Here is a 12,968-nt window from a genome sequence, read left to right on the forward strand (position 1 = left end):
TTTGGGCGCAATTCCGCATAAATTTTACAGACGAAATATCATTTTCAAAGTAACCAGTAACTGTGGGAGTGTTGTAGGTATGACGACAGAAACGAGGGCGAAAATAAGCCTCAGAACTGAGAACTGCCGGCAAAGCGGCGTTATTGAAATTACGACAGTCCCAGTACTACCCCAAAACGAGACTGTAAATCAATATCATACGTGTAATGTCATACAGGTACAGAGCATGTGTCCACGGCAACTGGTGTTCGAATGAGATTTTCGATCTGTAAGCCGTATTACTTGAGAACTATAATGACGCACATCTGTTCCTGACGTGAAATGTATATCATGTACCATTTCACCAGGATGAAAATAACAGTTTCATTTACCGAAAAAGATGTATTGGCTGGAGAGAGATAATAACTTACGCTTTACCTATTAGGATAAACGTTACATTAAATTGATAATACTCGAGCAGCCGATAAATTACGCTTTACCTATTAGGATAAACGTTACATTAAATTGATAATACTCGAACAGCCGATTGTACTGGAAAAGTAAAAATTACCATTTTCTCCCTTTGATTCTCGTTGTATTCCAGTAAGCATCTAAGGGGCTGTGCTTTCTTTGCATAGGACTGAATGAAAGAATTTTTGTTGTTTCATGAAGTGTACTGTATTTTGTTTCAGTACAGTAGTTCTTAGCCTTCGGTAATAGCACATTCAGCGGTAAAATGAATTTTCCTGCAGGACGAAAGAAAAGCACTTCGATTAAAATTCAGTAACATGAACAAATAATTTTTTTTAAAGGAACTCTGTCATCACTATTTCTTTGAGATTTTTTAAATCATCAGAATCAGCCTGTTGACACCTGCTGCTGAGTAATGGAATGCTCTAAAGTCACAAACGCACTACCATGTTTTCCCGTGCGTGCATCTACCTCGGTCCCGACTGATTCTCTGTCATCACCTGTCTTTCATTAGGTCATCGTCTCAGTCTTTCCTCATGTGTTGTAATCCGTCAAATACCTTCATTTGCCCACCTACCACCCATTTGGTAGGGCATTTGCCTCTGACACATCCCTTTCATTTCCGTAGCAAGCCTAATTACGTCTTCCATTCCAATATGTAACCTGCTCCACTGGTTTGTCTTCCGTCTCCCTCCTCTCAATTTCTCGCCTCGTTACCCTCAGTTTTACAGTGATTTCCGTATAAAAATTCATGTTTCTCTGACATGTCAAGGTTGGTTCAAATGGTTCAAATGGCTCTGAGCACTATGGGGCTTAGCATCTGAGGTCATCAGTCCCCTAGAACTTAGAACTACTTAAACCTAACTAACCTAAGGACATCACACACATCCATGCCCGAGGCATGATTCGAACCTGCAACCGTAGCAGTCGCGCGGTTCCGGACTGAAGCGCCTGGAACCGCTCGGCCACCGCGGCCGGCCTCAAAGTTGGTAGCACGCACATCTTTCAAAGTATTGAGTTTCACACAAATCATAGCTCCGTTTCGAAACCTTGTTTACTTTATCGAAAGCGCTCCAGGCGATTTTTAGAGTTCTCTTTACTTCTTTTGCTGCCCATTCAGTCGTACCAGAATATACTGATTTGGAAATTCGAAAATTGCACTGCTAGCCGTCAAAACTGCAACATGGGAAGTATAGAAAACAACCAAATTTTACTCGTCGTCCGTCTATATTAGTGTGGGGCTCGTCCTGTCTCTGCGATGCTCTTTCCTTCCCGAAAGTATTCGGCAATGTGTGGCTTTTCATTTAGTACTCCAGTGTGGAAGTTTTCGGCCGCCACAAGTATTCTGCGATCGGCAGAATCGTCGTGTCATCACTGTTTACACTTCACTATTGGTCCGAGGTGTGAAGGGTGCTAACAGGTCTATCGATTGTTGGCACAAAAACAGGCAGTCTAACCGTCTGTCGTCACGAGCCTTTGAAAATGAATGGGAATGACAGAATAGATGGATGAGAATTCTCATTCGATATTATTCTGCCGCATAATCTATGGGAACTGCAAATTTTCTGTGAAACAATATTGCAGTACTGTGCAGAAACAATTTAAAGATTTAGTTGACAATGAAAGAGCAAAAAATTACGATCGACAGACGGCATTCATTGTTCTCTACATCAAGAAATTTGCAAGCATGCAGCACGTGAAGAAACTGGTGGTATAAGTAGTGAAGTTCCTGAAGTAGCTCGCATTATCCCACAGTCAGCTGGAACAGTATTCGGTGGAACTGAACGAAGCGTATGAATATTTCACATACGTATTACTGGAAAGTACGTATGCTAAGTCAGGGGTCGTGTTTGGAACAATTTTTCCAATTAAAACTCGCTATTGTGGATTTTATGGAGGAAAAAGGAGCGCCGGAACGAAAATTAAAACACCCGGAACGAATTGTAGATGTAGCACTTTATATGGACTAGACTGTACAGTGTCCACAGAAAGACATTGCAAGGTGAGAAACAACTTCATTCTGATTTGATAGTGATGCATTTAAAAAGAAAATCATTTGAGGGAAACGACACATTTTGACAGTCACAGTCTAGTTCCCTTAGCTCATTGCCATTAATGAAGCGCGAGGCTTGACGAAGTCACTATGGCCTTGAAAGAATTACAAGGATAGATTTCTCAACGTTCTGAGGACACTATTAAACGTACATTTGCTTTCGAGACCGTTTGCCGTTTCAGCTGAAAGCGTAACTGTCCTTGTGCAGATGTAACCGACTGATCTGAAAGGTACTTCCGTTTTAACGACAAATCCTTTGCGTTAAAAGTGTCAAGAATGTCTACATTGTCCTCCTCGGGTAGAGTTTCCACGTCTCCATAATAAGATTATAAAAGTGCTATAATATTTCAATCGACATATTTGTGTCAAAGACATTTCTTTTTAGGACTGTGAAACTAAATAAATCACGATTATGTGGCAACTTGAGTGGCGAGATCGGTAAAATTGTCTGCAACTGTCCGTATGGCGACAGTTTGTATCAGTCAAAAAGTATGTCTTCTGTGTGGCAAAAAAATGAAATAATTCTTAAAATTTGTTTCGTTTATGATCTATGTTGTTGAGAAATGTGAAGTATAAAACCAAGTCGCATGCAGAGCGACTGCCCTGCTACTTAAATTCTGCACGTTTCACCCTCTTCCGCTCCTCGTTCTCAGACAGCGTGGCGTGGTGGTGGAGGACGTGTGCAGCGTCTATGACCGCTATGGTTATTGAGCCAAATTCGTTAGCTGCCAATTGCGGAGGGATAATACCTGATTATATTTCTATACGATTTAGGGATATAAATGGTGTGCAATTTTGTACACAGTGCTGCCACATCTGGCAGCAGTACACCCTCTGATCTGGCAGCCCCTCGATTCTAACAGCGTGGATGATAGAAACGGGTATATTCCATATTGCTTCAACTCTTTACCAGAGTTCGTTAGTAATAGTGGGTCGCGAAGGTAGTTGTGCTATTATCTCAAAAACTGATGACAGGTTCCTCCAGAGGGTGAAACATCTGGAGAACAGCTGAACACCGTCTGATCGATGTAAGTCACAACATCGCGGCGAATATACTGCCTTGCGCTAACTTGTTGAAAGATAACGTTATTGAGATATCGAAGACAGAGCAAATTCACTAGTAATAACGTGTCACAAATGTTGTCTGAACTAAGCAGCAATGAGCAACTGAATTTATTTTATTGTGTACCCAGTAGCAATACCATGGTCCTGCAGATTTCATCACAGTATCTGAAGGGCACTTGTCTCGCTGCAGACAAGACCATTTTACCACGTTTTTGTTTGGTTGCTTTCCTGTGTGAACTGTGGCTGAGGTAGGGAATTACGTTTGCCATTATCGTTTCCTGATGAGCTAGAGACTTGAAACTTTCCACATAGCTCGGAATGGGATGACAAAGTATTATTAACTCGCTTTCTTGTCAGGTGCATGATGAAGGGTACTTTGTGTAGTAGTGACATTTCCCCCACTTTTCCGGTTACAAATAGTTTGTGGGAAGAATGATTCGCGATAAGCGTCCACGTCAGCTCGAATCTCTCTAGCTTTTACCTTCACTGTCTTTCCACGAGATAAATGTCAGAAGGAAGTAATATATCGGTTGTGTTATATGTCGAGAAACTGAAATGAACCTGAAATTAACCACATGTATCAGTTGTAATCTTATCAAAGTGTTTGACATCGACTGAAAACTTTCACGCTCACTAGACTAAAAAGCATATAATAATTACTTAAATAAAAATGAATTTTTAATATATCTAATTTTTTATTTGAAAATTTCTGCTTTAGAATTTGCAACCGTTATGGAAATACATTTGGGATTTAAAACGAAAGTCTGGCAATAGAAAGTAGTAACGAGGTGAACCACTGTTGCATCAATAAACAAGTAGTACAACGGTGAGGAGATGAACGATTCATTCATCATTATGTACTGGATGCATCCACCTTTTTTTCCAATCATTAAACTATTTTCATAGTCATTGAAATCGACAATTACTAATTTTCAGCATGGTAAGTATGGATTTGGTAGTCTCTTAGGGGCTAAGAGATAATATTTAATACTTTTTAGTCCAATTTAAAAACAAGGTACATTAAGAACTCGTTTTTATTTCAATGAGTAGCTGATCCCCTGAGGCTTTGCCCATGTATGCATTTGACACATATATTGCACACACTTTCTCCTCCCCCTTCTCTGTGTACACTTCACCATCCCTTCATCTCTCTGTCCACCTGATGCTACCACCTCTATCCATCTATCTCCTCCTCCCCACACTCTCCCATCCTTTATCTCCTCCTCTCTCACCTCTTTGTAAGTTTTATCCATCTGTCTCTCAGACCACATCTTTCTCACCTCTCCCTCTGTTCATATCATCCTGTTCCTCTCTTTGTCTAGTCCAGTCTCACCCTCTCCGTCTCTTATGCTCCCCTCTATGTACACCGCCACCTCCGCTCTTTCTGACCATCTCCTCCCCCTCTCCCTATCCATCTTCTCCTTCTGATCTCTCTGTTCCTCCTACTTTCTGTTGACTGTTTCTGTCTCTGCCCATCCCCTCCTACCCCATCCATCAATATCCATCCTCTAGTACCTCTCTCTTTCTATTCATGCCCCCCCCCCCTGTCCTTCTGTCCAGCCTCTCCTCTGTCGATCTTATCCTTCTGCCACCCACTTGCACATGTAGTCCTGCAAAACAGGTCGATACAACAGGCTGATTCCACTCCCAGGACAGCCTACATGTCACGGGCATAAACACCAACTTTAGCCTATGGTCTATAGGCTGTTTTAGAAAGCAGCATGATAAAGCAGGCCAGTACTATTCCAATGCAACAGGTCTGTAGAGCAGTGCTGCCTAAATGTCAGGTGCTGGAAAACTGTTTCTTGCACCTGAAGTGTAGACTGCTCTGCAGAGGAGGGCAATAAGGCAGGCTGATACATTTGCTGCACAACACACATGTTGTATAGGAAAGCCTATAGGACAGGGGCTACAAAAACAACATTTTTATTTTCTGTATCTGTGTTCCTTTTGAAGCTAGGAGATTGTAAATGTCGAAGTACTTATACCTGTGAAAGTTGTGTATATTTTGGTGAAATTGATCCAGGGGCTTAGGAGGAGATCCTGGAGACAGAAACATACATGCACACATACCGCTTTATATATACATAAATTAAACATTATCGCCCCTTTTAGTCTGGTGCATATGAAAGTGTTAATTCGGTTTGAAACATTTAATGAGGTTATAATAGAGGCATGTGATAAAGTTGAGGCTTCTTTCAGTTTCCCTTCACCTGATTTGACCAATATATAATCATTCACTCTTTGAACAAACGATTCGTGATTGGAACAGAAAAAGGGGGAAATTTTAGTGATACCCAAAGTACCCTCCGCCATGCAACAGACAAGAAAGCAAGTTGATATTGCATTGCCATCCAGTTCTGAGCTATTTTCAAGTCACAGTTTCAAACCTTGTACTGACGAGATGGAGAAGAACGTGACCTAATAAACACATGATAAAAATACAGTTTCTGTAGTAAGAAAACATACATATTCTATTCAAAACACAACAAAAACTCGAATAAAATGTGCCGAGCATAGATTAGGTCGACTATTGCAAGAAATGAGTGTCAGAAGTAACGTAAGGGTGTGTAGAATTTTGGAGTACCACTGTTTTGACAGAATGGATGGCTCAGAACGCTTATTAACACTTGTGTGCTTCCGTTGCAGTGCACGACAGGTGAAGCAGTGAGAGAGTCGGCCCCGCCCCGCGACATGGCAGCCCGCCGCCGGCACTGAGCAGGCAGGCAGGCATGAGCCGCAGGCGGCAGCCGGGCGTCCTGCTTCTGCTGACTGGCGCCGTGGCTGCGGCAGCCCTGCGTCACCAGGGTGAGTGGCTGGCTGCCTAGCTGGCAGGCGCGCGCCCACCGTGCGTGAGACCGCTAGCGACGCTCTGTGCTTGCAGGGCCGCCGGCCAGCTGCCACGTGGCGCTCGGCATGGAGGAGGGCCGCATCCCGGACTCCGCAGTGTCCGCCAGCTCCTCCTATGAGCCCAAGTCTGTGGGGCCGCAGAACGCCAGGTGAGTCACCGGCAGGGCTGCGTTAGCCACACATGTCTCTCTTTTGGCTGTCTTGTCAGCTCCCATAAACCTTTTTAGCGATGAGGTGGAGAACGCAAAACCGAAACCACTTATAAGCTAATGGCATAAGCACACGGAATATAAGAAGGAATAAGGAGGTATACTATAAGGATATAGAGGGAGTCTGGGGTATTAGTACAGCTGTTGTGCTAAAAGTGCATTGGATGCTTTATCTGATGTTTCCCCCACGATCGTAACTGCGCCACTAAGTGGACTGTGCCTGTCAGTATAGATTACTGTTTTGCATCCAAGTGTCCAAAGTCCAGCGCAACACGTGCTCTCTGAGGAAAAGAAACATTAGTGGCTTGGTCGTGCGACACACAACTGGCGGTTACTAGTCATCATAAAAATATAACAATGACTATAAGTCTGAAACTAAAGTAAATATTGATGTAATGTTCAGTACAATGACGTCAGTCGTCAACAGAAGTATTTGCACGTTTATCCCTATCATTCTGCATAGATTCAGTAACCAACGCTGTTCTTATGTCTGTGTTTTACTCCGTAGGCCACACAATCTTAAAACACTCTGTCCACCTCTCTGTCTCTCTCTCTCTCTCTCTCTGTCTCTCTCTCTCTCTCTCTCTCTAACTCTCTCTCGCTCTCTGTCACAACCAAGCCATGCACCGGGTTGCCGAAGCAAAGTGGAATGTGCTGATCAGCTGATGTGAGCACGCATGTCCAAAAGAAATGTGGATAGTTTATTTAAAATCACAGAATTTTTAGATTCTACGCCATTATGCCAAAGTGGAAAGGATGCTCCCTTTCATAAAATCCCAATCGACTTAGCAGCGCAATAAAATATAAATCGAAACAATGACCAGTCCTGGATCTACGATATTTCCGAACCGGGGCAAAAACTTCATCCTGACGACCCCTTCTCTCCCCGACAATCCCCCTCCCTTCCCACCCCTTCGAGTGTTTGAGATAGGACGACAAAAAATTTTTTAAATTTTTTTTCAAAACTATGTTTAATTCGTAGCGCACATATTTCTGGCGAGCCTTATGTACAAAACATACATGTTCAAGCAAATGGAAAACATTTTATTTGGTCTTAAGTGTTCCAAAGTGCAGTGTACTTCGGTCTGTGAAATTCAAGCCTATAATCAGGATAGCGGAAACTAAAATGTCCTGTGGTACCCCTCCTGCTCCTAGTCGGCCGGTTTGAAATCCTACCACCTTAAAAAATTCATAACTAATACTTGGTAGGATTATTTGTGACTGGGGAATGAGAACTCTTCAGAAAATTTGCAAAAAATGGTTCAAATGGCTCTGAGCACTATGGGACTCAACATCTTAGGTCCTAAGTCCCCTAGAACTTTGAACTACTTAAACTTAACCAACCTAAGGACATCACACACACCCATGCCCGAGGCAGGATTCGAACCTGCGACCGTAGCAGTCCCGCGGTTCCGGACTGCAGCGCCAGAACCGCTAGGCCACCGCGGCCGGCAGAAAATTTGCACTCTCTATTGCCTGTTAGCTAGTAACTTCCTTTTCTGTGTGACATAGAACTAAATAAACGAAATATTAAACGAGTAAAGAAGAGACCAAGCAAGACAGCACGGTGCATGTTTCTTCAAATCTTAGGTCTCAGCGTATTTCTCTCTCTAATCTTGCTAAAGCTTCACATGGCGTGCTTTCCTTTCCGCGAAAGAATCTTTTACCTCATCAAAGTCGTCAAACGTTTTGCTGCATGAAAAACCAAAATGTCGTTGTCTGACACTAAAAAACTGTTAATAAGCATAGTACTCAAGACTGGTGTAGTTTCTCTATTTGGTTGCGTCTATTTTGTCTCTGTCTGCTAGACAAAAATTAATAGGCCTTTCTAATACCGTAGCAACTGTAACACTCGCCAAATAAGTGAGACTGTTTTGGCACAAACGGTCACTTTTATCTACTGTGTTTACATAACTAGCACGACAGAATACAATTCACGAAGCACCAATATCAAATGTGTATTAAGCCTCTACAAGCAAAAAGTTTTATGTTAGCAAATAGTTTCACATTTCATTCATATGCTCCAGTTTCTCTAGCAAGAGATCGAAAAGTAGTTGCATGACATTTTCATATAAATTTGGAATCGTCAGTTTCTTCCATATAACTTGCGTGATGTCATCGTTTCTTGTCCTTGCTCGAACTAGCATACAATCTTGTCACTGTCAAAAGTTATTCTCCAGTCAACTTCACTAATCCTGTCAGAATCACCGATTCAGTTGTCCTGCGTTTATTCTCCGGTTAGGCGGTATTACGAGTTCGTACAACGCATTTTCTGCGGTACTTCGAGAACAGAACTTACGCGGCTGCTAATCTGGGACACTACCACTGGCTCTTAGTAGTGTAGCAATGTAGCAAAAATTTTCTCTCAAATTTTCATTTTCTTGGATACACTGAGAAGATAATGTGTAATGCTTCTTACCTGTTATTCCTGTTAGTCGTTTATTACCACTGTGATAGCATGAATCTATGGATTTCGTTAATAATTATAACAACGCTGATCATTCGCACACCCAGTCAACCACATAAACAGACAGCGATTGGCATTCACTCTTTTGGGTTTATTCGGGTCAGCTCGTACAGCCACGTCCCGTTTTGTCTGCTAAAATTTTCTTTTATTTCTAGATGTGACGGGGATTCCCCTAGCAGGGACTTCGCGCACATTATGAACGCATTCAAAAACCAACTTGCGACTCGTTCAGAAATCAAATTAGGAAGTGTTCAGAAATGTTCAAACCAACAGCGATGCGTTTCAAAATCATATGAATCATATCTTATGAATAATCGATAGACCAACGTGCTCTGGATGATAGGTGCTTTTTAAAACAAGGTTTTATCTTCAAGAATATGAAATTGACGCCCCCTGAAATTGCCGTCCGGGGCAGGTACCCCGATTAGCACCCCGCCCCCTCTCAATTCCGGGGCCTGACTTGACAAATGTGATGATGTTGTTGTTGTTGAGTGAGTAATTTAAAATTGTCATTTCAAAAGTTTCACATAATCATTTCCAAGAAAAATAACGTTCCTGATAAAGAGGGTTCATATGTGAAATGTTTATATTTGACCACAGTTTGATGGTATTTCGTTTTACCTTTAATGGAAATGACCAAAATCATTCAATATTTTTTTTTCGTCTCCTGTCCCAGAAGAACAGATAATAGTTTATTTTCGTTAATGAAGAAGTTTGAGTTTGTTTGTCATTCGACTATCTTAGGAAGAAGACTGAGCACTCAAGGAGACTGAATGAGTTAGTTGCTATCATAACTGCCGAATTATGAGGCTGCTTAGTCATTGTTTTCCAGTTTCAGCACGTTTAATGTCGATCTCGCAAAATACTGACAGTAACTGTATTATTAATAAGCGATTGAAAATCTCCATCTGAGTCCCTATTTTTATTTGAAATAGGTAGTGTGACATTTAGGGCTAAATAGAAAAGTGAGCCAGGTATTCCATTTTTTCGCCTTGGCAACCCTGTCGTAAAATATTTTTGACTCTATCGACCCTACTGTAGAGTGTCTTTGGCCTGACGGATTTTCGTTTAGTATGCGAAGGGGCGGAAAGTCCCATATATTGGAACACATAACCTACCACTTTCCAGTGGTGTGTCAACTATTTATGGGGATAAGGAGCAGACAGTACATACCCCATGTGCTAAGATGGATTTTACTGTTTATATCAAGAGATGTCGTCGTAATTTTCTCTTTTGTTCTCACGTGTTTCGTGCCCAAACGCCGCTATTTTTCGTAGTTCATAGTGATACGTTAGTCTAAAGACGTAATATATAAATGAAACGTCTTACTGATCATGTACAGATGCTTAGGCCTCTTCCTGCCTGTCCACAAGTCGCTTTGAAACTGGTTTGCGGCAGGATCCGGCAGGAGAAGAACGGCGGCGCGTGGTGCCCGAAGGCGCAGATCAGCAGCGAGGTGCAGGAGTTCCTGGAGGTGGACCTGGGCCGGGCGCACCTCATCACCGCCACCGAGACGCAGGGCCGCTTCGGCAACGGCCAGGGCCAGGAGTACGCCGAGTCCTTCCACCTGCTCTACTGGAGGGACGCGCTGCAGCGATGGGTCATCTACAGGGACTCCAGTGGGCGCAAGGTACCGTCTGCAGCCTACTCGAAACAGCGGCACTTCCTATTGTCATTCCTCAAAACCTGCAAGCTTACGTCGTTGCATGCTGTAGTGGCACCGTAATGGCTGGAGTGTCAAGTTATTGTGGAATTGTCATCTCGACAATGCAAGTTCTTCCAGGTTTCCAGCACGAGTAAGAAGATAGGAGCTAAGCATCGACGTCCTCAAGGAATCCCCCAAGAATCTGGAATGCAGAAATTTTACTTGTTACAGAATTCTCACACACTTCTAGAATTCATTTGCCGTGATACCGCTGAATCTGTCGTTTAAGCAATTCCAGAATTACGTGCCCAGTGAGACAGTACTATTAATTCCAGAAACCGAACAACTCATCTGTATAAAAATGATATTTACAGTGTCTTTCTCCGCCTCCGACCGATCACTAGACTAATTTCTGCTGAAGTCGATCACTGAAGCGTGACACGATGCGAAGTAATAAGAACATGAAATGTATCGAATTCTATTGAATATAGTGATTCGTAAAGTGATATAAGCTTCGACTGAAAGTAAGAAGCGAAATGAGGTAAAACGAAACGTATTACTTGCTTTCAAAATAAATTATTTTCTGGTACAGTCACAGCAGTTTTATTTCGAAAGATTCAATACTGCACTGAACTATATTAAAGAATTTATGGGAAATTAATGTAATGAGAAGTTATGAACGAAATGCTTCGGAAAGTTTGAGCAAAGATGCTCAACATTGAACATCGCGCACGAATTATGAAACATGGAACTTGCTCGATACGATATTAGATTAAATACACACCAAATTTCGTTGCAAATATACGAGATTGACGTCAGCAAGAAATAAATTAATGTTTAAGACGATTAAAAATGTGAGTATGAAATGAACATTCCTACATTGAAGTTGCTGTGTAATAAATCATCGAAGGTATTATGTTAGGTATATATTTACTCGTAAACATGCTGTTCGACATAAGAAGGGTTGAAACATGGGCTTGTAACACGCACACGGTAACAACTCTTAACTACACATTGTTCACTTGTACGCAGCTTATTCTAGCCCAACTAAATACATTCGAGATGTCTTTACTAAATTCTCCAACTACAAATGAACATTTTATACATATCGAGAAAGGGAGTAGTAGGTATATCAGGAACCAATAACAGTCTAGCCTTCGGTTAAATACACTGAAGACAAATGTTCACGAAGGGAAGGATCTATACTTTTTAAGGTATCTCACCCAAAAATCACATTTCGTTTACAGAATCTAAGATTATTTTTACGATTGCTTTGTGTGTGAGATGATATCGCAAATGAAGGCTCTAAAAGTGTGAAAACAGTACAACTTCGTCATGGTTCCATATTTACGTTTATCTTGAAATCAATCGTCCTCTCGTCATCGTGCTGTAGTTTTCCAATATGAAAAGAGCAAAAATTTTTGTGTGTGGAGATGCATGATTGGCTTGATAATTATTATTTTTTTTTGGCGCCATGATTACATCCGTAAACAGCTTAGCGGTATTTTAAATACACTCCTGGAAATTGAAATAAGAACACCGTGAATTCATTGTCCCAGGAAGGGGAAACTTTATTGACACATTCCTGGGGTCAGATACATCACATGATCACACTGACAGAACCACAGGCACATAGACACAGGCAACAGAGCATGCACAATGTCGGCACTAGTACAGTGCATATCCACCTTTCGCAGCAATGCACGCTGCTATTCTCCCATGGAGACGATCGTAGAGATGCTGGATGTAGTCCTGTGGAACGGCTTGCCATGCCATTTCCACCTGGCGCCTCAGTTGGACCAGCGTTCGTGCTGGACGTGCAGACCGCGTGAGACGACGCTTCATCCAGTCCCAAACATGCTCAATGGGGGACAGATCCGGAGATCTTGCTGGCCAGGGTAGTTGACTTACACCTTCTAGAGCACGTTGGGTGGCACGGGATACATGCGGACGTGCATTGTATTGTTGGAACAGCAAGTTCCCTTGCCGGTCTAGGAATGGTAGAACGATGGGTTCGATGACGGTTTGGATGTACCGTGCACTATTCAGTGTCCCCTCGACGATCACCAGTGGTGTACGGCCAGTGTAGGAGATCGCTCCCCACACCATGATGCCGGGTGTTGGCCCTGTGTGCCTCGGTCGTATGCAGTCCTGATTGTGGCGCTGAAGACGACACGTCTCCATTCGTCCCTCCATTCACGCCTGTCGCGACACCACTGGAGGCGGGCT

At 42.5% G+C, this 12,968-nt stretch overlaps 1 protein-coding gene across 1 annotated transcript in view; it reads left to right on the top strand.

Moving 5' to 3' along the window:
- LOC126187738 (discoidin domain-containing receptor tyrosine kinase B-like) overlaps positions 1 to 12,968 on the top strand; it is a 71,392-nt gene that overhangs the window by 17,955 nt on the left and 40,469 nt on the right. Inside the window, exons 2-4 of the mRNA XM_049928988.1 lie at positions 6,218 to 6,376; positions 6,453 to 6,567; positions 10,493 to 10,724. Of these exons, the coding sequence (XP_049784945.1) occupies positions 6,301 to 6,376; positions 6,453 to 6,567; positions 10,493 to 10,724 (423 nt within the window). The 5' untranslated portion in view covers positions 6,218 to 6,300. The remainder of the gene's footprint in view (positions 1 to 6,217; positions 6,377 to 6,452; positions 6,568 to 10,492; positions 10,725 to 12,968) is intronic.

The sequence above is a fragment of the Schistocerca cancellata genome, chromosome 5 (genome assembly GCF_023864275.1).
Source record: "Schistocerca cancellata isolate TAMUIC-IGC-003103 chromosome 5, iqSchCanc2.1, whole genome shotgun sequence".
Lineage (NCBI taxonomy): Eukaryota > Metazoa > Arthropoda > Insecta > Orthoptera > Acrididae > Schistocerca > Schistocerca cancellata.